The sequence below is a fragment of the Diorhabda carinulata genome, chromosome 5, assembly GCF_026250575.1.
Source record: "Diorhabda carinulata isolate Delta chromosome 5, icDioCari1.1, whole genome shotgun sequence".
Classification (NCBI taxonomy): domain Eukaryota; kingdom Metazoa; phylum Arthropoda; class Insecta; order Coleoptera; family Chrysomelidae; genus Diorhabda; species Diorhabda carinulata.
In genome coordinates this window covers 29,053,481-29,078,844 of record NC_079464.1, presented here as the reverse complement: position 1 = coordinate 29,078,844, position 25,364 = coordinate 29,053,481, and the positions used below count along the sequence as shown (strand labels likewise).

The window sequence follows — 25,364 nt, the reverse complement described above, 5'->3', positions numbered from 1 at the left end:
TTGTGAGTTTTTGGAATTTCTTGCCACAAAAATTGTAAAATATTTCACAAGTATACAATTTATATATTTTATTATCGAAAGTTTATTTCTAATAGATTTTTTAATTACATCAAAACCATATATATTTGAAATACAATCCTAAGTTTAATTACAAGTTTATCTATATTAGATAGTTGTTTCAGTAAAATTAAATTATTTATTTTTATTTTATAAGAAAAATGATATGTCAATTGTCATGATTACATATTTCTTTAGGCAATTATGGCACTAGATGGGGTCTGATTCAAACCGCACGTACCATCTCCTCTGTAAACTCTGTAATATCCTTGTTCGCCCCAACTCGTTCCCCAAGAATTTTTCACTATCCAGTAAGGCATAGTTTTGTTGAACAGAGGATAATCTGAAACAATTTAAATGATAATAATTGAAAATTGACTAATATATGTTGCAGCATCCTGTGTAGGAAACCGTATCCAATTTTCTTTTATTCCTAGGAGTAAATAAATTTGATTCTGGTGACACATTTATTATTAGAGACCATCTGTATGAGGACCAGGTGGAGTTTAGTGTCACAAAGAAACTGGTGCGAATGACAAAGAGGAACGCCTCTGGTAGAGTTAAGGTATCGAGGTCTCTAGGCAGAGTTTTTACTGTGAACACAGGCTAGCGTCAGGGAGACCCACTAGCGACAACACTGTTCTATGTCTCACCGCAAGAGCATCCGAACGAATCTCGAAGGAACTACTTGCACACGGAACCTCGTCTATGCGGACATCATGGTTCGGCTCTTTCAGAAGCGGTTGACAATTTCGAGCGAGCAGCTGAGGCAAGATCATGTACATGAGAACCTCGACCTCCCAAACCACGTTCCTATTGTGCCACCAATTCAAATATCTTGGGGTTTTGATAACTGAAGATATTGACGTGACAACGGAGATCAAGGCCAGAATTCCTGCGGTGAACAGATGCTTCTGTGCAGTCCAGAGACCGCTCAAGTTTAGAGGGCTCTCGCGAAGGTCAAAGCTCACAATAGAGACAATAAAGGTCGATTCAAACATATCGGTACCGTGACCTTCATTGGAAAAAAAAATGTTGGCTGACGAAATTCTTAGTAAACTGAAAGGGGAAACGTGACAGCTTGGGGTCCTTCATATTGTACAGAACTAGTCGTTCCCGAACCAACTCGATGAAAAGTTCGTCGTTCATATTACAAAAATGAGGTACACACAGAAAATATTGAGAAGTGAATGGAGCAAACTTTTTGTCCCGGTACGAATATGTGTGGATCGACCTTAATCCGTACCGTAATCACATACAGATGCGAGACATGAACTATGACGACGACAAGTGAGCGGATTTTGAACTGTTAAAATCCTATGAAATATTTTTGACCCTGTTTGCGAGAACGGAGGAATGTTGAGACAGCTGTATGGCGAGCCAGATTGGCGAGGTGACTGGGACACGTACAGGATTTCTTCTGATCGATACTCGCGCAGAGCCATATATTGAGTTCCTGTAGGACATCGACTAAGAGGTTGGAGGACGTTGAAGCGGACCAGATCCAGCTAGGGGTTCGATGTTGGAGGCACCATGCTCAGGACAGAGAGGATTAGTAGTCGATTGTTGAGAAGGCCGTGGTTCTCAAAGGACCGTAGCGCCGGTTAAATAAGAAAGAAACACTTTTATTTCATGTATAATTGCAATAGATGTGTAGAAAATGAATATCTGTAGGAACAAACAGACTTTACCGTTTGTAGATATACCAACAGGTGGAATTAATTAACAATTAAGTATTTTCGCATCCCCTGGTGTTGATTTATTAACAATAAAAAGCAAACCATAAAAAAATTTGTAAAAAGAGTTACTTTATTTTTTAACCCCTCAAGTATCATCATATTTTTTAAAATAACATTTTAATGACAAAAAAATTGAGTAGAGATATTATTTATCGGCAATAATAAGTAATTCTAATTATAAAATAGGTTATGTTATATGCGATAATTAAGTAAACATGGTGTTTATAATATAACAGCACTAGATGGTGTTTGATTCAAACCACATGTCCCATCTCCTCTGTAGACTCTGTAATATCCTTGTTCACCCCAGCTCGTACCCCAGGAATTTTTCACGATCCAATAAGGCAGGATTTTCTTTCGAATAGTACTAGCTGAAAATTCGACATATACAATAAGGCAATACTTGAAAAACTGTTATGACTGCACTGCAAAGAGGGAAAAAAATACTCACTGTGAACACCATATCCAACTATCAAAACACCATGGTCTAAACTTTTGGGGTTACAAAAGATTTTGAAAGGATGTGATACTCCTCCCATATAAAATTGCATAGCATTTGCGTTTATAGCTATGGCGATAGGTCCGTTTTTCGTTAACCATTTAGCCATATCCGTTTCGTTGTGGCTAATGTTAACGGCGCTGGTAATTCTGGCTACAACTTGGGATGTATTAAAATAACATTTTTCGTCTCTCCCGTCATAGGGATATTCCTTTTCTGACTCCAGACCTCCCAATTTTTCAATAGTCCTGCAAAAAAATTGATAACAATATCCAACGGTTAGTATTTTCGTTTTAGTTAGAGATATTCATGCGCAGGAGGTCGAAGAACCATAATATGAATTGAGTATAAAAAAGAACGAACCTGTATGCATTATCCATTAATCCACCGTTACATCCTTCGTCTAATTTATCACAATCGACTAGTTCTTGTTCGGAAAGTGAAGTGAGATTCTTATATTTGATGGCGTATTGTCCTTCGACGTTACCGGTGGTACTGAAAGCCCAACAACTACCGCATAATCCTTGATCTTTAACTTCAGTTACTGCATTTTTTTCTCTCCAATCGAAACCTGTCGGTAGATCTATATCCGGAATTTCGGCTACGGGAAATGGAACGTTATTTTCGCTTTGAAGATCCGTACGTAATCCGTGAAGACTAGAAAATTCTTTTTGGGTTAAATCGGCAAATTGGTTTATACCATATTTGGCGGTACCTAAGAAAATGGTTGTTATTAGTAAAACTATATATTTTTAATCGATGTATATATAAAAAATTCAACTGGATTATCAGTAACGAAGTTTTTAAGTTGGTATTTCTGGAACCGTTGGCGATATTCATACTGAATACACTATTTACACTACCACTACACCAACAATCATAATTACACTGTCTGACGCGCGTTCAACTTTATACTGAATTTTCCCGCCAATACAACTTCATCCGCGGAAATTGATTCCGGCGGGAAAACCTCCTTGGCAGGAATCCTCACAATAATTTTCGCGGGAGAAGTTGTATTGAATATGAAACAGGTGAGTCAAGTGAAACGCACGTCAAACAGTGTAATTGTTAGTATTGGTGTAGTCGTAGTGTAAACAGTGTGTTCATTACAAAGTTTCTAGTTTGTAAATAGTTATTAGAAAGTGGGTAGGTGACAATATGTTCCACCAAAACTTTCGATTAGAAAAAACAAATGATTTCAGCAACTTAAATGGTGTACATAACAGGATAGAAAAAATATGAATTTTGATGAATTAATGTACGTTTTTTTCGTTATGAATTCTGTTTTGCTCTGTATTCGTTAAATGAGTTATTGAAAATCGTATCGCGTTTCCAATACAGTCAATGAACAATAAAAAATTTCGATAATGGAATTTGGAAAACAAAATTAAATAAACTAACCTTGTTCGTATTTATTCAATAAATCGATCATGTTCAAATTGTTCTTGAAAATTGACAATCGATGTTTGTATTCAGCCTTTGTTGGGTAATTTTTCGAATATTTCAGTTGAAAATGTTTAAAAAATACTTTTACTGCATCTTCATCTGAAAATAAATTATAAATTATTATCAATACTGTAGACAGCGCAGGGTATAGAGAGAATATGGGATCCATCCATACCTAAGTCAAAATGTCAAGTGTAGACTGTTTGTAACAGCACAAGAACTGTCTTGGGCAGATAGAACTACAATTGTAGAATACCCTTTACATTTATGATATTTGCACCGGAGTGACTCACCCACTGTTGGCCAATATTCAGCACAATCTTCTTCTTCTTCTTAAAATGTCAACTGTAGACTATTCGTAACAGCACAAAAACTGTCTCGGACAAATAGAACTTTTATAGCTTTTTATCGAATGTCGATAAAAAACTGCGACCATGGAATCATGGTCAAATACAACCGATTGTTTTGACATAATAATTCCCTATTCAAAATTATTTAATTTCAAAAGCATTGCACGAATGTAACCCAGACAGAGATACAACATCTTGTGCGTAAACTGACTCACTTCCTGATGGGAACTATTAGGATCTGTTAATCATCTGGTTGGGTAATACAAAGCGTCCCTTATTTTACCCTCCATTAAATCTAACTTAAGGATTATTGTATTCATCAAGATTTATGTTACACGATCCTAATGGGAACCCACATAAAGGGTTTCTTACACATTTGAATTTAACAAGTTTTTTATAAAGGAATATGGTCAACCGAAGATACGTTACACCGATTACAAACTAGTTTCATTTCAGTCGACTGGTGTGCGGCTCCCCGCTGTTATACGTTGCCAAACCGTTTCAAGGTCAGCTGGTTTGCAACCTTTGTTTCAAAATAGTTGCATTGTAGGCGGTGGGCCTAACAGTAGGAGAGAATCTGTGGCATTAAGAAGTTTCGTCCTATTATACGTTCCTGTGTCTATCACGAACATCCATACTGACTACCACATATCGTTAGTTTAAATTATAACCTAACCTCAAAAATAAGGCAACTGTCCGACAGAAGCCAAAAGTGTTCTAGAGATACCAAGATGTTTCAGAAAATATAATTTTTGTTTTGTAATAGATTTTGTAACAATAATTCATTAAATTTAACACTTTACTTCGTTATAGTTGTACCAGGTTTTGTTTTTTTTTTCAGTTGTCTGTGTAATTTGTTGCATTGACCAAGAGTTGGAATACCAAAGGGGTTAATATGTTCATGCAATTTTTCCTTATGCCTTTCTGCTTCCCTCTTGATATATATCGTCACAATAGAGACTCTAAGAATTTTTTAACCGTTGCTTCTACGTTATTTCAAGGTATTATTTTGAATGATGGTAATTTTGTAGGTGTATACCCATTTCTGAACTCCTTAGATCCATATGTGGGCATCAATATTTGTATAATAGCTCCGGAGTGTCGATTTGTTGGTTGCTATTGTTTATATTTATTTGCGTTGGTTCTGATGACATGGTCGATGGTTAAATTTGAGGTTATACCATGAAGAATTAGAAGAGTTTTGGATTTAAATGACTGGATAATTTTTTTATTCCAAGAGCTCGATTTCGTATGTCCATACAAGTGGTAAATATAGTTTTATATATTAGAATTTTGTTTTTTCTTGATATATATATTTGATTTTAATGTCTAGCTGTTTTCTTTTGGCTTGACGTGTGAGTTCCACGTAAGTTTTCGATCTAGACGAAGACCTAGATATGTCACTTCATCTTTCACTGGAATAATATTATTATTAATGGAACTTTGAGAATTTTTAATACAGTTTTAAACTAGAACTCACCACTAAATCTACCTTGAAATAAATAACTTACGAGGTGGTATATTTACGGATCTCCTTTGTCTAAACGAAAGGTGTTCTTCATCGCAAGTGATGTTCGTTTGTCTTCCTTGCGGTAACCAAGGTTGATCCCAAATTTTGAAATGACATTCTTTGATTGGAGCGTCTTTAAGTACACCACAAGTTGCCGGATCCGTGTCTTTTCCTTTTTCGCAATCAGATACTGTGACATGAGCTTTGATGCGATATAAAGAACCACTGACCACCTAAAAATTACATTTTTTATTGATAGTGACATAAAAATCATAAAAATTAATCGAATACTGTTAATTTGCTTACCTGTCTCGATGCTTCTATTACATCCAAAATTTTATATTTGTTAGTATGAGAAGATGATTGATCCAAATGAGTCAACGCATCTTTTAGATAATTTTTGATCTGGGGGTCGTCGGTAGAGATCGAGTTAGTACCACCTATAAAATAATATTGTTAACACCCTGCGGTTCGATTATTTATTCAACGACATTTGGAATGTTTATACTAAAACAATTCAAAATTCTTCACAATCACTGTGAACTGTTGTTGAATATTCAATTTCGGTTAATAAATAATCGAAATCAAATATTTTAACCCTTAATTTGGCAACGATCTAATTTATTGATAAAAATTTTTTTTTGAAATTGTTCTTTAAGGTCTAAATAAGCTAATTTTGAAGTTTGAAAAATTTGGATTCATTTTTGGATGAGATATGCAATATGTATCCTGTAGGATACTTTGCGAAATAAGCTGGTTTAAGGTTGGCAGTAGAAGTAATGAAAACAGCAATCGACCAGTCCATCATTGTCTCGTCCTTTGACACTTCTGGAGCTTGTGATGCATCCTCTGCATCTTCAACGTATACATTTAAAAATTTGCTCGCTGCCTGAAGTAATACATTTTCATTCTCCAAATTTTCTTCATTTTCTTCCTCAACTCCAGAGTCCGCCTTTGGTTTAGGAAGTAATGGAAGAATATAACCAGCTCTTGAATTAAAATTTTTGCTCTGAAAAAGAAAAAAAAAACATCAAAATAAGGTTGAGAAGACAAAAATGCTAACAAATTCCTAAATAAAATTAAAACCAAAATAATAAAACTACATAAATTTGGAATTGAGGTAAAATAAATGTGATTTTTGAAATTATACTCCATTGTTTGAAATTAATATGATTTAAAAAAAAACAACACGTAAATTTACTATAGTAATTGAAGTAATGACATTTTTCTCCTAAATCATAAGTAATGTTCAAACCATTAGCCGAATTGGCAATGTATCCTACAGGATACAGATGGTTAAACGTAATTTTGTAGGTGAATATCAATTGAATTGATTCGGTTTCTGTTCAAAACAGATGTTTACATGTCAATACAGGTGAATCATAATTTAAAAAAGCTGAATTCAGATAATAAATAATAGTAAATTCACTGAAAACTTACCCAATCAGAGGTCGATGCCATTCCTTTGGTTGAGGCTGATTTCACTGTTCCAATTTACAACTTTCCGACACAAACTTTCACTCCAAGTGTGTGTTGGAAACTGATGGAGGTTACTTTACAAGTTCTAAAGAGACGATGCGGTAGATAATGGAACTAAAATAAAGGCGCTAAATTTGAACAAAAAATCAGGGAAATCTCTTGCAAGTTACACTGCCAAATTAAGGGTTAAGAAATACCGTATACGTAGTAAATATAATTATTAAAATTATTGTTATGTACGTAGTTTAAGTTTATCAATGATCGACAAAATGGAATTCGTAAGGACTTATGTAATTGGATATTATGAAATACAAATTGTAAAACCTGGAATTCCCGCAGATCTTCTTTGCTTAGAATGTTCGGCTTCTTCTTTTTTACAAGTAACTTTGGTTTCTTTTGATTGTGGTATCCACGGTTTATCCCAGATTTTGAAATTGCATACTTGTACAGGGGATTCTTTAAGAACGCCGCAATTTTCGGTGTCAACTTTACTGCCTTTTTCGCAATCTGATACGGTTATACGAGCTTTGATACGATACATTACACCGCTTACTACCTGAAAATATTTTAAGACATTATTTATTAGAAATATTTTGATAGAATTTGTTTATCTTAATCATAGACACAGTGATAGTTTTTCGCGTTTTAGATAACCTTCTCAAATGATTATTTCAATCATATTGTACCATAAAATAATACTGGTATGCTATCAACTTTTTGAAAATTATTTCTGGAAAGTTATCTATCTTTATATCATATTTTCAGGTACTGATTTGATTATTCTGTTGATTTTTTTACCTTGCAAACTTCTTCAGATATAATAGATATAAAAAACATTTTTTTTGCATCAAAACTATTTTTTATTAAAACTAAAAAAACGTACGGGTTCACTTATAGATTTAGAGTTTCATGATGTTTAGTACAAACTCACAAAATAAACTGTTACAACTTCTTGCGACGCTTGTGTTTAATATTGTTAATTTCCTTCTGTAACATCCAGCAATCATGTTAACCTCCTTCTTCCTTGATAATATTTTTCCGTAGCCCTCATATCTTAATGGAATCTTCTGTTTTCTTCACTGAAAATCTTGAGATTTTCAGGAAATCGAGTTAACGTTTCATCTTCTATGCCAATTTTTTTCCACAGCTTTCATACTTCGATGGAATAGGTATCCTCCATTCAAAATCCTAAGATTTTCTGGGAAGTCTAAGTGTGAATTTAGAAAATCACGTCAACATTCCATCTTCTTTGAAAATGTTTTTCCGTAGCCTTCATTTCTAAATAAAATCTTTCTCTGTGTTATCCACTGGAAACCTTGAGATTTTCTAGAAAGTCTATGTGATTTTCGTGATGATTTGCATTTATTTTAGGTCTCTTTTCTATTAAAATCAGTTGAAAATAGCATATTATTTTCATAAAAAAAAGCCCTAAAATCAAAGCTATATATAAAAAAACGTATAAAAAGGTCTAAGTGGTAAAAAGTAAGTAAATCAAAGCTATATATATTTAAAGAAAAAACATAAAAAAAGGTATAAGTGGTACAAAGTTGAAGAAAACTGATCAACATAATTATTTTGACAAGGTAGCACGTAAAAATTGACCTTTCGATCTACTAATTTTCATAGAAAAAGCCCTAAAATCAAGGCTATATATAAAAAAACGTATAAAAAGGTCTAAGTGGTAAAAAGTAAGTAAATCAAAGCTATATATATTAAAAAAACATATAAAAGGTCTAAATGGTAAAAAGTAAGTAAATCAAGGCTATATATATTTAAAGAAAAAAACATAAAAAAGGTCTAAGTGGTAAAAAGTTGAAGAAAATTGATAAACATAATTATTTTGACATGGTAGCACGTAAAAATTGACCTTTCGACCTTCTGATTTTCATAGAAAAGAACCTAAAATCAAGGCTATATATAAAAAAATGTTTAAAAAGGTCTAAGTGGTAAAAAGTAAGTAAATCAAGGCTATATATATTAAAAAAACATATAAAAAGGTCTAAGTGGTAAAAAGTTGAAGAAAATTGATAAACATAATTATTTCGACAAGGTAGCAAGTACAAATTGACCTTTCGATCTACTAATTTTCATAGAAAAGAGACCTAAAATCAAGGCTATACATAAAAAAATGTTTAAAAAGGTCTAAGTAGTAAAAAATAAGTAAATCAAGGCTTTATATATTTAAAAACATATAAAAAGGTCTAAGTGGTAAAAAGTAAGTAAATCAAGGCTATATATATTAAAAAAACATAGAAAAAGGTCTAATTGATAAAAAAGTTGTAGAAAATTGATTTACACAATTATTTTAACTAAAATAATAAAAATTTGTTTATGTAGTTCCTTTTCGACGCGATTTAAATTCAAAATAATGCCATGAACTGCTCACGCGCAATACTCACTTGACTCGAAGCCTCCAAAACTTCCAGAACCTTGTACTTATTAGCGTGAGATGAAACTTGATCCATATTAGTTAATCCATCCTTCAAATATAACTTGACCTGATCATCGTCCTTGGGAATTTGATTGATACCACCTGCAATACATTTTCGTAGTAAATCGTTCGGGAAATTATTAATATAATTTAGATACCTGTGACGGTATCACGTTTTTGTCTGAAACGATAAACTTCTTCGTCGTTATCGCAAGTGATGTTCGTTTGTCTTCCTTGAGGTAACCAAGGTTGATCCCAAATTTTGAAATGACATTCTTTGATTGGAGCGTCTTTAAGTACACCACAAGATGCAGGATCCGTGTCTTTTCCTTTTTCGCAATCAGATATTGTAACGTGGGCTTTAATGCGATAAAGAACTCCGCTAACTGTCTGGATTTAAAAAAAAAATGTTGGTGAATCACTTTTACTGCTTAATCGCCGTTTTTCTTACTTGTTTTGTCGCTTCCATTATTTCAAGAATTTTATATTTATTTGTATGCGGTGAAGTTTTATCTAAATTGCTTAAACCATCTTTCAAATATAAGTTTATTTGAGGGTCGTTGGTAGATATCGGCACCATTCCACCTGTAGCGTACAACATATTGTAGAAAAATCCGTATTAGATTTGTTTATTCGTTTACGAGGGTGGTTCAAATATTAACCGGTAGTCCAGGTTTTTAACCTGAGACTAAAACCAATAAACATGTTTTTTGGTATACGAGCAATTTTTGAACCCTACTTTAAGAAAACAAAATTGTTCTGCACGCGAGCGGCTAAGGAAAATTGGTATTTTGTCAATAACGTTGAAGAGGTTGGAAATTCCAAAGCAATGTATATGAAAAAACTTGTAGAACGTGAAAAATGCACCAAAAATGTTTCTTTTACGAAATAATGATCTATAATCAGATATACGCTTCAACAACTCTGAATACTGTAAGACTTGTCGTGACGTTCGACTAAAATCCTTATAACTCCCTTCTTTTTGGGTGAAAAATTCCAAATTAAACAGGATTTTGAAGGAAAATCCTTCAGCAATTGATATATACAGCTGGCAAGTACCGTCAAAAGTGATTTCTTATTGTTATCCAAAGTTGAAATTTTTCTTTGGCCAAATTCAATCACATCTTTCTAAGCACGTTGTTTTTTAGTTAGTTTTTTTATCTGATCAATGTCTTTGCTATTGATGTAAAAATATCAAAATGCAAATTCGTGGCTCAAGGCCCAGACTGGTCCCAAGACCTTGCTCTAGCAAAATATGCGTCTAAAAACGTGCGATTAGGAAGTTTTCATCAAACATTTTTCGAAAATTTTTCAAAAAACATTAGAATTCTTCTGTTGAGGCTAGTAAGTCTATCTTATTGACTATATCTTCATCAATGCGAGAATCCGTATTTCAGAACCTGTTCTTTCTCGCAGTGACCTTCATTTTTTTTTATTAATCTCAGGCCTGTTTTATTTTGAAATCCCTAGCGACGATTTCTCAAACGGTGAACGAGTCGCTCATATTTCATAAATCCTTCCTCCCACTTTCATGAAATTTATTTCAACTAATGTGGAACTAACAACAATTATTGTGAGACTCTGATTTCAGTCCACTCAAATCACAAATCCACACAGTTACACCCCAATTAACGAACAGTTCAAGAGCCACGTATCTCCAAAATGAACAATTTTTCGAAAAAACATATAGATCCTATTTTTAAGAGAATTTTCACGCTCTAAATACTTGTTTCTGTACATTTTATCGAAATTTTCAATCCCTTCCACGTTATTGACAAAAAATCATTAGTTTTCCTAGATAATTTCCGTCTTTTCACTCTTTTTCTACCCCTCCGGAAGCTATCAGACGTCTTATTCGTCTTATCACTCAACCATTCGCGCTTAAAGGCGGGTTCACACCAACGGGCTCAGTCAGATCAGGTCACGGTACGGTAGATCCCGAGGCAGCGATCTTGACTTGACTGTCTCTGACCGTGACCTGATCTGACTAAAGGATTCTGCATTGTTTTCGAATCTCAATCTCTTTAAATGGACAAAATAAATAATAGTCGCATGGTGACAAATCCGAACAATAAGTAGGGTGTTTCGGCGTTTCCAAATCCAATTTGTTCAACGTTTACATCGTAAGCCGAACTGTATTCGGTTTGGAGTTGTCTTGCAGCAATATCTCGCTACGGATTGCAATATCGCGTCGATTTGCTCGGTAGACCGGTTTCACCATGTTTTTCAAGAGGTTACTATAATACTGCGCGTTAATAGTTCGTTGTTCAATGAGAAAAATCAACCGCAATTACTCCTCTATCCAAGACGCGTGCAAACTTCCAAGCGTTCAAAATGCAAAAGTCTTGGCACCCATCTGGGCTAGTATCTGAGTTAATGCCCAATTCTTCAGCCATATCGCGTCCAGTAGTGGGGCGCTACACACTTGTTCTGGGGCGGTGCGCAAGTGGCAAGTTTGTCACCTCTTCTCTGTCTTTTCGGAAAGCTGAACACCATTCAAACATTTGATTCATGGAGAGGCATTCATCTCCAAATTTTCGATAAATTTCCGCTGATTTTACGCGCATGTGATGTGCCACGCAAAAAGAATTAGAAATAAATATTGACTTGTGAATCGGTGCGTTGTCTTGGTGAAACAATGGTCAAGCCATAACCTTCCCAGCTGACTGTTGTGTTTTTGGACGTTCTTCATCAGTTCGCCAGGTTTAGATTCCGGAGTGGATTGATGGATCTATGTTTCCTAATCGAAATGTCATGAAATTTGACACATAGTATTTTGAAAGTTGGTACTTCATATGGATTTCACAGCGCCATCTGTGTATCAGTCACACTACTTATTGAGTGATGTTATATTTTAACAATTTTTTGTAGTGGTTCCATCTATTTAGAGATTAAGACCGGTTGGTCCTTGTTCCGATCAGTTTACGATGAAAATCACAAGTCCATTTTGCGCAGCACAGCGCCTGTAGACGCTCGTGTCCCGATTGTTCTTTAACAAATAAGTCTAACATCCAATGCAGCCACACTAAATTTTTCGCGCGTTTATTCAAAAATTCCTGTTTATATTTGAACCATGCTCGTATTTTGAGAATATACACACCGAGTGTTTTACTTCTCTTATCCTGTGTTGTTTTATGCTTCCAAACTTCGTCTGTATTACAATGATACTTATCAATTGTAGATTCATATACATTTCCTTCGTTAACAGTCATAAAGACGCTACATTCTACTACTGTACGATCTCTTTCGAGTAGAAGCTGCAGTTTGTAGTGCAGCCCGTTCAAACGTACATTTGACGAACCGACTAGAACGTAATTATGGTAGTCGAGGATTTTGGATGCTATCCATGCAAGATCGTCTAAAATTTGTGGATCATTCTACAAAATAATAACATATTTTGATCTTTATCAATACAAGTAAAAAGTTTCTGCACCATTGATAGTCCTTGACCATCAAGTTTCAATACTCTTTAGATATAACCTAGAAAGTTTTCTGTATCAAATTTACTAGGATATAGGGAATTCCAGAGGATTTTTGGCACAGCTCGAATACACACGGATCAAATCAAAAGAAATTAAAGAAATAGTTAAACGTCTCGATAAATTGACGTACTGTGCGCTGTGTCAAGACTAGCTGTCGAATAGTTCCTGCAGAAACTGCTTTAAGTGGGATTAAGCTAGAGCATCGGCCGTGGCCGACTTTTCCCTATGTTCTAAGCTGTCCAAGTTTCTATTCAACTCTGGATCGCCTCTAAGTCGACTAGCTCTGTTCTGTATTGAGTCGAGCATCCTCATGGTATGCTTGGTGGGCCGAGCTCCAAATGTACGAGTTTGTTTCGGCGCTGAGGTCATTTATTTTTTTTATAGTTAAACTTGAAAAGGTCCTGAATGAGGACCAGAAAATGGCGTTACGTCATTGTTAATACATGTAGCGACATCTGTTCGATAATAGCCAAACATCGATTGGCACCGCCATTTTTATTCGAACTTCCGATCTCCGTGGTGGAAATTCACCACTTCGACCAGTTGCGTCGTTAAGGCGAATGTATTGTACGAGGGACCAAACGGTTTATCGAAAAAAATATGTTATACGGGGCGTATAAAAAAAAAATTTAACTTTTGTGTCAGGTTTCAGTCACAACTGAGTCTGCTGTGCGTACAGAGACATTTTACCAATCAGTTGGTGACTTCAATCACTTTTGGGCATGGTTTCTTTTCGATTGCTCCATGTGTATTGGGCTTTAGGTATAAGTAGGTCAAATGTATCAGGTATATAAATTAGACAATTTATTCGCAGCACATAAAAAAAACGTATCAAACTTCAGATTTAAATCGTTACAAATAAAACAATGTTCACACTTTATATTAGATGAGAGGCTATGGTAGGAATGTACGATTAACAATTTCAGGTATACATTGGTTACAAAAGACACACGAAGCTTTGTATCAAGAGGAAAACAATTACCTCAAGTTCATTAGACCTCTTTCTTCTATTATTGTTGTGATGTTTGTGTTTCTTCTTGTGGTCATCTGATTCGGATGAATCAGAAGATTCACTCGATTCACTATGTTTATAAGATTTACTCGATTCTCTCGATTTACTAGATTTACTTGAATCGCTCGATTTATTCGATTCGTCAGAGTCATTAGAGCTATGTTTGTCTTTTACCGGCTCTTAAATAACGACAAGATATTTTAGTTAATAGTAAAAAAAATACGTTACATGCTGTTAGTATAAAATATCGCCCCCATGCGTATTTTTAATATATTTCGAATTTGAAGTGAAACGATTATGCGACGATCAGAAACTAAGGTAAGTTGAAGACCCTTAAGGAAAAGTTTATAGAAATTGTCATAAGATTTAAAGATTGTTTGGAAATTATCTTGATAGGTTGAGAAAAAGTTTTATACGTAGAAAAAATAACTTATGGGTGATTACGATATAAATAATAAATAAATCTTTCATCACAAGAGGTAAAAAATAAAACCCAGAAATATAATTACAAGTTATTGATGGTTATCAATAATAAAATCACGAGATTTCGTTTAGCTCATAGTTCATAGGGATCTTTGAGCATATAGGCCCGTCGTGCCCCGTTTGACGTTACCAGATTCAACGAGATTTTGTATATCATATTTTAAGTCTGATATTTGGACTTCTGGTTTAAATTCAGTCACAACTTTCCTTGTTCTTTTTGTTTATACCACTCATCTTCGGCTTAAGTCCTTTGAGAAGCCGACCATGCGCTTTGGCTTGAAGCCTTTGATGTCGTTAAGTGTCTGAACCGCACTAGTGGCACTCCGGATCGTCTATGAAGCCCATGATGTGGAGATGGAGTCGTAGATGACCACGTCCGATCACTAGTCGGATTCCGCGCCTATTGAAGCATTTGTTAAGTGTGAAACGCACAAGGTCCATATATTTATGCCTTTGCTTGTCATTTGCCACGTGTCTCTATCCATCTCTACCGAGCCCGACATGTCAGCAGACATGGATTCTGGGCCCATCCCATTTCGCCGATTCCAGTCTAGCGTATGAGTCCATCACTAGCGTAGAGCACCCTTTTTCGACCGTAATGGCCTGTATGGCAGCTCTTCTATCTGACCAGATTGAGATTACTCGACCGTTACAGCTAATACCTCGGCTTGAAGGATGGTCGCGTATTCCCCAAGCGAAAACGATTCGCTTATTTAAGGGTGTCCTCCGTAGAAGTCTGCTCCGGCCAAGCCATCCCTGTGAACCGGATGGCTCCATTATCAGTATACAGTCACCGATCCACTGCCTCCAAAATCTTATTATTGTAGGGTTGTTGGGCGCCATTTGATCACTGCCCATCGAAATGATTGGGCATTCATCTGTTGATTGCATCCAGATTTTTGCATGACCAGCCTGCAGTTCTTTATATGCTGTCCTCATGACTTCGAATTGTATCGTTAGATTCAAGGGTGGAAGATTCGGTGAGACTTCAAGTGCCATAGTTGGCGCCGTACTGGGATACTAACAGGGCCACCACACGATGGCCTCGTACGTGAGACTATTGAGGTATAAATCCGTTGGAGGATCTTAGGTGGAAGACCCCATGTACAACAACTTGCTCAGATAGCGCAGTTGGCTTTTTTTATTTTGTTGTCCACGTTATCCCTAGCACCACATGTCCACCAGTCTTTGTTTAGCTGTAAAAACAGCTTGCAACGTAGTAAATAATTTTCAAAGAAATGTTTTGATTTATTTATAAACCCTTTTTAGTTGTAAGCATTTAAAAAATCATTAATATGATAATTTTTTTTGCAAAGCTGTAACTATTTTGTTTAAATGAAACGTCAAAAAGTTTCGTAGCCGATTTTCCATTATTGTGATTCGAGTTTTTATTATTCGATAGTTAATAAAGCCCTGTTGTTAATCGATAAAATTGTATTAATGTAATTTAATTATTATACGATATCAATTATTGTTTGTTAGTAAATTAAAATTATCATTCATTTATCTGCGGGTTACCTCTATCATCACTGTCTCGATGATTGTGTTTATGTTTGTGATGATGTTCACAGCTTTCGCTGCTTTCGTCGTACTTGTGTTTATGGCTTTGACTACTATCATCATCACTATCATCATTATGTCTCTTTTTATCATTACTATAAAAATAATTCGCAATAATGGGACGAAATATTAAAAATTATAAACAAATTAACTTATTGTTTAAATTATTTTTCAGTTTTATTATTACAACATAGAGACAAAATGTTTTGCTTTAATCAATGAAACTTTTCGTTTGTTAGATTTCTTCAAACTGCATTGTCATGATTTAATTTTTTATTAAATGTCTTTGCTAGATAAAATTTTCGTTAAATTCAAAATAACTTGGCTCAAAATCAAAAACTAAGAAATTTTTGTTGTGTGTTGCTACCATATACGAGGTCCGGCTATTAAATAACGAGACTGCGTCTAGAGGGCGCCCTAAACGGGTGTGGTAAAAAACAAATAATGCGTTGGGTATCTAGATATCTTGTCTATGCACGTTCCAAAACACGTTTTCGTCACTATTATAGTTTTTGTGCAGTAGCGATTTGAACCGAACGTGTCTTTTTCTCACCATGTGTGACGAAAAACAAATTTCTCATTAAATTGAAGAAAAAACTCCGACTGAGTGCTATAAATTGTTACAAGAGGCCTATGGAGACAAATCTCTATCTCGTGGGCGTATTTTTGAGTGGTGTAAGCGTTTTAGTGAAGGCCGAGAGACCATTGAAGATAACCAAGCGCCCAGGTCGCCCTGTAACTGTTTCAACTCTGGAAACAGTGAACAAAATCAACCAAATTGGGCATGCAGATCGTGTGGAATGAGTATCTAGATGATTGCCGAGGCTGTAAACGCCCCTTACAGATTTCCTGGACAGGTTAGAGAAGTTAGAAAAAGATCGGAGCCGATGGAAGCGGTGAAGCAAAAAACGGCAGAGCTCCTAAAGGCACTCGCCAAAGAAGACTTCCACCACTGCTTCGATCAATGGAAAAAACGTATGGAAAAGTGTGTGTCAAAGAGGAAGGGAGTATATATAAGTCTCATTGTGCTAGCTCTATTATGCACAAAGATGTTCAATTTACCGCTAATGCCTGCAAATCCCAAAAATGCCGGATTATTAAAAATGACCGACCCTCCCAGGAGGAGCTAGATAAAAAAAGGTGGCAAAAATTATTATCTATAAAAATGATCTGTACAATTTTTGTCGTACGATGCGCGGTTCGAGAGATATTCGATAAAACGTGTTTTTCAAAATGGCGCCATGACACCCCTGAACATATTCCAAAAAAATCCGTTCTCTAGAATTTTGCCATCGTGTAGTTTTATCAATATGATTGTTGTTTAAGTAAAACAATGTGGCGGAAGGTGCTCTAATGAAAATTGTACCAAATTTGGAAAAATTATTATAAAAATGAAAATATTTCTTATGTGGTTCAGATTACTTATAACGAGAGGATACAAGTTACGTTCAATTTTTTATTGTTTATGTATATATATATATATAAAAACAAGTCAGTCTCTTAGTTGTAATGTCTGGCAACATCGCATTTTTCAAACATTTCGTAATAAAAAGGTCTAAATAACTGAACAAACCAAACAGAACCTTGTTGCAAAAGCATTTGTTTACCCCACGGTGGACATTTTTAAATAAGCGTCAGCTGATTTAGACAATTCGTTAGGTTGATCAATGGCGAATTAAAAATGATTGGCATATTGGAATTTCCGAAAAATATCAAAAAATTCAAGTAACGATGGAATTTTTTTAATAAATAGGACAAAAAAATTGAATTTCGTCATAAATAACTAAACAAACCACACAGAAACTTGTGACAAAAGCATTTATATACCCCACGGTGGCCATTTTTAGTTACGTCAAAATTCTATCTACTAGAGATAAAAAGAAACTAAGAAACCAAATAACCAACACAGTTCTGTTGATTATTATACATTCTCAATCTTCTAATAGTTATTGTATGCGATGTTGCCAATTTAGACATAAAAGTTCATTATAATCTTTTTTCTTATCCCATATTTACACCAACCTTTCGTCAGATTCACTACTGCTCGATGAAGAATCACTATCAGAATCTCTATAGTGTCTTTTAAATACATTGTGTTCGTTTTCTTTATCTTCTACAATATCTCTCACTCTTCTCTTTTGTAATATTACCTCCGGACCGTACCCGATGTTGGAATATACAGGATGGATACTGTTTACCCAATTTCGCTGTATTTGAAAATTGTTGATCATAAGAAAATATAGTAAATAATGGTAAATATTCGACATTAATGAATAATTTAAAAGTTTTTGTCATAAAACCAGTTTTATCCTTGAAATATTTCAACAAACATTTCTAAATTAATAAATGACAGTTCGAACAATGATTTGTTCCAATCCAATATCAGTATTTTGATAATTTGGTCCATTTATTATTTGCCGAAACTTATTTAGAGCTTTTAACAACGTCACCTACGTTGAAATTCTGAATTTACGATGACAGTTAAATTTTCAAATTAAATATTTAGGACATTATAAGTTAGCTTTCGAGTAAATACATTAAAATTTCATGGTTATGATTATTTCCATATTAGAAATGGAATACCAAAACATTTAATGTTTATTTAAAGTGGGCTAGATTCTGTAGGAGGGATACATCGTCGAAAAAATTAATTACAGAGTTGTCAATACAAATTAAAATAATAAAAATCGATTAATCACTAAATTTAAGTGAACTTACCCCATTATAAGTTGTTTGGGGTTGTTCAATTTCAAAATCAGAAAGAATCTGAGACTCCAAATCACTCAAGTCAACTTCTCTCGGTGGACTTTTCGTCGTTGTGTAAAAACCGGCATTATAAACAAATTCTTGATTATTTGTACAATTGTTTTTAATAATCTGTGTGAATCTTTCCCAGGATTTTTCCCAAAATTGTACTTCACAAATAAAACTGTCTCGAGACTGATCAATTGGACAAGAAGGAGAGTCGATAGTTTTCGGGCAGACAGTAGGAGCTACTTCAACTAATAGAGTATATTTAATACCGGATACAACCTGTATGTTAATCGAATTAGACAATTAAAGCGTGATTCCAGTTAAACTTACCTGTTGTTGTACTCTTAAAACTTTCAGAGCCGTATGCTTTTGACTTCTTTCTGATTCGATATGCCTCAACGCGGTGTTTATCAGATCAGCGACGCCGTAGGCATTTGGATTTATATCTATTGGACAACCTAAGCACGGTACAGTCTTCTTTGGACTCTCTTCACTAATTTCAATATGCTTCAAATAGATAATTTTCAATAAGTAATTGAATAAACTAAATAATGAGTGGGTCACAATGATCGCATGAATGATTGTTCAAAGTAGACTTACGAGTTCAGGTTCTTCGGCATTTTTGATCGTCTTTGGGGTAACCACGTCAATAGCTTTTGGTTCTTCAATAAAGTCATTTACGATTTTTGGTTCCCCAACAAAATCCTGTTCAACTTTTGGTTCTTCAACAGTACGTGGTACATCTTTAGGTTCCTTTATCGTTTTCTGTTGTTCCGATACTGGATTTCCAATAAATGTAGGAATGATATTTTTTTGTTGTTCTAAATATGGTATTGATTCAATTGGAGCACAAATTGCACCTGCTATGTGCCATAATGACTCCCCCACTATCTTACGGAAAATACTTTCACATTTTAAAGTGCCTCCTTGACATGGGTAATCACAGGTGGCTTCTACTTGGAAAGTTGCGTCTAATTTATCACCCTAACGATAAAAATTGATTTAGGGAAATATGAATAGAAATATTGAAATGTAGAAGATTAGTTTTGGAACGAAAAAAATATTTCGAAAATCCTCACGGTCAAACAATCATTAAAAATATAATAAATCAAGTTGAAACAAATTTTATTTTAAAAATATTAAAAGATAACATTCTGCAATTAGTTTAAAACTATAGCTTAGCATCTATTTCACCCCAAAAATAGGTTTTTTACGTTAGTATTTTGAGTTTTTAGAAATAAATTAGAAATTAACCGCGAAAAGGCCAAGACTGTCATGGCGTCTTGAATGACGTCATACCTCGCGATACATCTGTTTGTTTATGACAATCAATTGTGTTTTTTAATAATTAAGGAATTCCTCGTGTTATAAATACTGTATAGCGTCCCAATGTGAAAGTACAATACCAGACTAATTATTCATATACGTACCAAACAATAAAGAAATGGTTAAAAATGCCAAGGACTAATTCCACAAATTATTTCTGTGAAGATCATTTTGATCTAAGTATCAAACAAAACTTGATATATCTATTTATAAATGTACAAAATCTACCATAAGATACTACACATAACATTTATAAAATGTTATGACTTAATTAAGTTAAAGTCATTGAAACTTTGTATTCCCTAACCTCAAAATGAGTTAAGAATTTTCATTCCACAGTGGGTAAATGCGGACTCTCTAACTGGTAACTGCTAATTAAATAAGACTTTGTTTTTTTTTTCACATAATACTTACATTTAAGTTTTAAAACTGCGGACTTTCGATTAACAAAAAGATGTGTTCAATGCAAAAAATTTGTCAAGCATAACTGCGTCAATTTTGGGCATATTACTGCAGTTTGCTTTGTTAAATCCTGATTCAATGGCATATTATACCTGCCTTTCAAGATTAAACTAAAATCGGACTTTATTAATTTAACAATAATTAGTAAAAACTCGAAATGACCTGGCATACAACATGGCGTTTCGCGAGGTATGACGTCACGCTTTTCTGATTGACATTTAATGTCAGAAAAGTTGTTTTTTTATTTACTAATTATCGTGGTTAATCATTAATTTATATTGCTACACTTTCTTTTCGTCAAGACACCACCTCTGACCGCCCCTAATTTATTTTTTCTAATACACTTTTTGATATATTATTCCAAGACGTTTGTAGAGTCTTCCAAAGATCATCCAAAGAAGTTGGATTCAAATTTTCTTTAACATTCCGATTCAATTCATCCCAAAATAATTCTACTGGATTTAGATCCGGAGATTGTGGAGGCCATTTCATGATTTCTAACTCACCACTATCTTGTTTATTTTTTAAATGGTTGAGACAAAGCTTAGATGTGTGCTTTCTGTCATATCTTGCTTAAACATATTAGAACCTCTACCTTGCCGTTTCAAGAGGGCAAAATTTACTTAATTTATTCCCTTGATTTATCATTTTCTTGAATTAAATCTATTCTCATATTGTACTGAAATTATTTTTTTATTGAATTATATTTAACTTGAATTTTCTTCTCACTTTCTTGTTTAACACCCCTTCATAAAAAGTGCAGACATATTATGGCTTCGATAGTACCTACTACAGGGCTAGAAAGATAAAAATGAAAATTGTAAAGAGGGGGAGATTACTGACCCCTCAAATCTCTTCAGAATCCACTGGCTCATGTTGGGGGGGGAGGTATTTTTTGGAAGAAACAGGATCGAAATTCGCTCTGAACAAAAAAGTATTGCTAAAAATTGACCAAGTATGAAAACATTTATACATTCTAAATAGCTTTACCTCAAACTCAAAAACTGTTGGGTCTACAGAGACGGTTTTGGTCTCAAATTGTAGCAAATTTAGTCTACTTTAAAAATGCATCACGTAGGTATTGTCAAAAAACTAGTCCTTCGGGGTTAAAATTGCCAAAAACTAAAGTAAAGTCGAAAATTTTACGGTTTTTTCGATTTTTGAAAAGGTTCGAGGTCACAAACTTGGATTATTCATTGGGCCAACATCACAAACAAGTGGACTGGACTGTATATACACGGCCAATCGGACGTATCACAGAAGGGAGTTTTTAATATGTAACGGTAACCAATTCTGTGCAGGATTCCTTTAATTCTGTAGATCCCCTACTCCAGCAAATGAAAAACACCCCCACACCATCATAGAGCCATGTTAAACAGTTGGAGTTATAGCATCGGGGTGCATTTTTCATCGACGAACATAAATTGTTCGCTTTTGCCCAAACATTTAGAATTTGGCCTCTTCAGTCTACAGGACTTGATTCCAGTTTTCTACTGTCCAATCTTTATATGCTAATCTTGTTTTTTTTTTCAGTTTTCGCGTCGCAAGAGTGGTCTCTTTACTGATATCTGTTTATCGTAACTTTCATTGAACCGCATTTGAATTTCAGGTTCTGTAAGCTTCCTTTCCATTTTGAACATGATGATAAGGGACTCATCCTCTGCTTTAGAAGTTACACGGAGCTTCCCACTGCGTTTTCTGTCCTGATTTGTTGTAAAAGAAAAATATAAAGCCATCAACTTGGTTATTTCAATTTTTCACATAAATTTTAAGGTTATGTGAAAAAAGTGTAAACACTAAAGTTGTACCTACAACTTTACCATTTAACTTTTTTCCCTTCTCTTCCCCTTACACTCAATTATTTTTTCTTTCATTTTTATTATATTCTCTTATTTTTCCAAAACTCATCCTACTATTATCAAAAATTATCGACCCTGGTCTATAATGTTAAAGTACTGACAATATTCATCAATTTGACCTTGCTCCCGCCAAGTGGAATTTATTGTAAATCTGCTTTCATCTTCGAAACAACCAGATTTATATTTATTATTATAATATAATTGATAGAATTAAAATTTGGAAAGCTTTAAAAAAGGTTAAAAGCTATATATCCTATATTGACAGTTGGTGGGAAAAAACGTCTTTACTAAACGAAGCCGACAGTATTCATTTTTTCTCTCTCGTTCGAGACACTTTAACTATATTACGCATGCTTGAAAATGCGCAGGACCGAGCTGGAATCTCGCAGGATAGAGAAAGAGTTATCATTCTGTCTTCCTTAGTTTCTATAAGTGGAGGTTAATTATTTTCACACTACTCATATTTTAGAGAATTTTCAATGCGCAGTATAGTCTTTTCCCATAAGAAGTGTCCATATAGGAGTATAATATATATAATATGCTATATATAAAAGAAATTAATAAAACAATTAGGTTATGTCACAAATTTATATCGAACTTTCGACTTTGATATAATTTATTCGTGGTGTTACACTCACTCATTTCATATTCTAACAATCACAGCACTGGCCAATGTCAAATCTATTGGATTGAATATAATTTAAAACTTAAATTTATTTTTTGCTATTTGGTAACCAATAAATATACAACAGTTAAAATATTATCAATAGAAATGTGAGCTCTCAAATTTTACGAAACATTTTACGAAAAAGATTTATTTCTTGCCACTTTAAGATATTATTTTATATGTTAAAATTATCTTAAATTACCTTATTGGAATTTTTATATAGTTGAATTAATTGATATTCAGTATTAAATTGAAAATCATTTCTGAATAGCAATAAAAATAGTTGTAAATATTAAAGTTCAAAAATTTTCGTTATACAAAGGCTAACATATTGAATAATTTAGTATTGATTAAATTTTTTCTTTTTCCAATTGTTAGAAAAATAAATATTAATCTGTATTAAATAAAACTAGCCCGTTCTTCAACTGATTTTTGGCTAAAATCCACGACTAAGTTGGAAATTCTGAAAGTATTAGTGATATTCATACTAAACACACTGTTTAATAAGCCGGGCGCTGAGTAAGCAAAATGTGAGGAGTGTATGGTTTTGAAATCAGAAAAGCATGCAGATTATGATTCTGAATGTTGCCAGATGTCGTATTAGTCCATTTACACATTTGCAAAGAAGGCTGGGGAAAAGGTAAAAGGATCAGCACAGCTGCAAGCAACATATCACTTCATATTATTTAGGGTCTCCAGTAAAAGTTGTATAGTTGCCAGTCCTCACTTTTTGCATACTCAACTCCATTCAGCACCTAGACTATAACCAATCTAACCCAGGTTTCTATGAATAGGTTATTTTGAAGGGCCAAAAAAGGAAAGGGAATGGAGGCATTAACCAATCTAAGGCTAGTTTCTCTGACTTATTCCTTAGGGCCAAAAGAGAAAAAATCTCAGGAACCTTAGGTTTGAAAGGAGTCATTGATATTGAATTTTCTATAAACAAGTAACCACTTTCCTAAAGTAATATCTATGTTGTATTATTGTTATTTTTGTGAAATTTATATGTTTATTATATGAAATATATAATCATGAAAAAATGAAAATCATATAAAAATTTATGGAAAAAAACCATCCAAGGATAAATTTAAAAAAAAATAATTAGCTGCATATTTACTGGTATTTCCCTGTTACTTTTTATGTTACTAAGCTTTAGAAAACTAGAGACATAAGAATTTGAATAATGATAGAAAATGTTTATCAAGTTTCTGGCTACTGTGCAATAAGTGTGAATATAAATTCAACTTTATCTTTACAGAAAACGAGAATTATCGCCGTTTTTTGGTTTTGGCGAAACTCAAATTGTTTATTTTATTTGGGTTTTAAAAATTTGCCTGTTAATATTATTATAAACACAGTTGTATATACATATTCCGTAATCAGTTATTGAAAATGGCGTGAATATAAGCTTTAGAGGTTAAAATGTTAAGGAACTTATGATAAAAGAGAAATAAACTGATATCTTTAATATGGATAAGTGCCTATAAATGATATTTGATGCGCAAACATCGCAAATTACATATAAATTCAATATGAAACAAAGAATAATGATCCAAACAATTTCCTCATACCTATGGGATATTATAAAAACATACCTCGACATTCTTCTGTAAAATTTTAGCTGATCTATAGGAAAAATTAGGATTTCGTTCATTCAAATATTTCAAAATGCTAGACGAAAGTTGGGTATCCACATCAAAGTCTAAGACATCACCTTGTAAACTTCCCAATATGCAAAACAGAAGGAGAAAAATTTGATTCAATCTCATCATTTTAAAATGATGTTAACACTTCGACCACTTAAGATCGACTGATGAAATAACCGTTCCTGAAAATCAATTGCTAACTTCAACAGTTCTGATTCACAACATGAAAACATATCTGTTGTTATAAACAAGGTGATAACCTTTGCTTTGTCTCTAATACACTTATCCGTAATAAAATTGGACATAAAACAATATGTGACTTATAAATATATTTTTTCACTCTCAATATATACATAAATAGAATCTTACTCATAAAATTGGTGAAATCACAGAAATTTCTTTGAACTTGGTCTATTATTGTCAATTTATCTGCAACGAGAGAATCACTTTTCAATTCATCAATTAGCGATGACTTAGTTAATTGCTTTTTATGATATAATTGTAATATTTTGTTGTTATGAAAATTAGAAACTTTGGTTACTTGTTGACATATCCAAGTTATGAAGGATATTTATAAAACTTAGACCAGATTTTCCTGTGTT

At 33.8% G+C, this 25,364-nt stretch overlaps 2 protein-coding genes across 5 annotated transcripts; both read right to left on the bottom strand.

The window, feature by feature from the left end:
* Nucleotides 1-66: 66 nt before the first annotated feature.
* On the bottom strand, nt 67-25,364 carry LOC130894281 (uncharacterized). 4 transcript variants are annotated; one of them, XM_057800994.1, is made up of 19 exons: nt 25,132-25,364; nt 24,712-24,944; nt 19,403-19,786; nt 19,133-19,309; nt 18,767-19,081; nt 18,071-18,255; nt 16,007-16,143; nt 13,976-14,184; nt 12,612-12,888; nt 9,963-10,096; nt 9,670-9,901; nt 9,480-9,613; nt 7,405-7,636; nt 5,908-6,041; nt 5,603-5,834; nt 3,697-3,840; nt 2,659-3,010; nt 2,248-2,543; nt 67-2,167 (listed from the first exon to the last, which is right to left on the bottom strand). In XM_057800994.1, exons 2-19 carry the CDS (start codon nt 24,886-24,888, stop codon nt 2,019-2,021), a joined length of 3,900 nt encoding a protein of 1,299 aa, XP_057656977.1. In that variant the 5' UTR covers nt 24,889-24,944; nt 25,132-25,364; the 3' UTR covers nt 67-2,018. The 4 variants fall into 4 exon arrangements, with proteins under 4 accessions (XP_057656977.1, XP_057656976.1, XP_057656979.1 ...); XM_057800993.1 differs by having other exon boundaries at nt 67-400; XM_057800996.1 differs by lacking the exons at nt 13,976-14,184; nt 16,007-16,143; nt 18,071-18,255 and having other exon boundaries at nt 25,132-25,344.
* LOC130894282 (uncharacterized) lies at nt 6,055-7,374 on the bottom strand. Its single transcript, XM_057800997.1, has 2 exons — nt 7,042-7,374; nt 6,055-6,610 (listed from the first exon to the last, which is right to left on the bottom strand). Exons 1-2 carry the CDS (start codon nt 7,060-7,062, stop codon nt 6,272-6,274), a joined length of 360 nt encoding a protein of 119 aa, XP_057656980.1. The 5' UTR covers nt 7,063-7,374; the 3' UTR covers nt 6,055-6,271.

What these genes read in the sequence shown, in the direction of transcription:
- LOC130894282 (XM_057800997.1), bottom strand. Translation starts at nt 7,062, where the DNA reads ATGGCATCGACCTCTGATTGG. An exon ending in TGGCATCGACCTCTGATTGG is followed by an intron (nt 6,611 to 7,041) that starts GTAAGTTTTCAG and finishes TTTCTTTTTCAG; the next exon opens with AGCAAAAATTTTAATTCAAG.
- LOC130894281 (XM_057800994.1), bottom strand. Translation starts at nt 24,888, where the DNA reads ATGATGAGATTGAATCAAATTTTTCTCCTTCTGTTTTGCATATTGGGA. An exon ending in ATGCCGAAGAACCTGAACTC is followed by an intron (nt 19,310 to 19,402) that starts GTAAGTCTACTT and finishes ATCTATTTGAAG; the next exon opens with CATATTGAAATTAGTGAAGA. An exon ending in AGAGGTCTAATGAACTTGAG is followed by an intron (nt 12,889 to 13,975) that starts GTAATTGTTTTC and finishes ATTATTTTGTAG; the next exon opens with AATGATCCACAAATTTTAGA.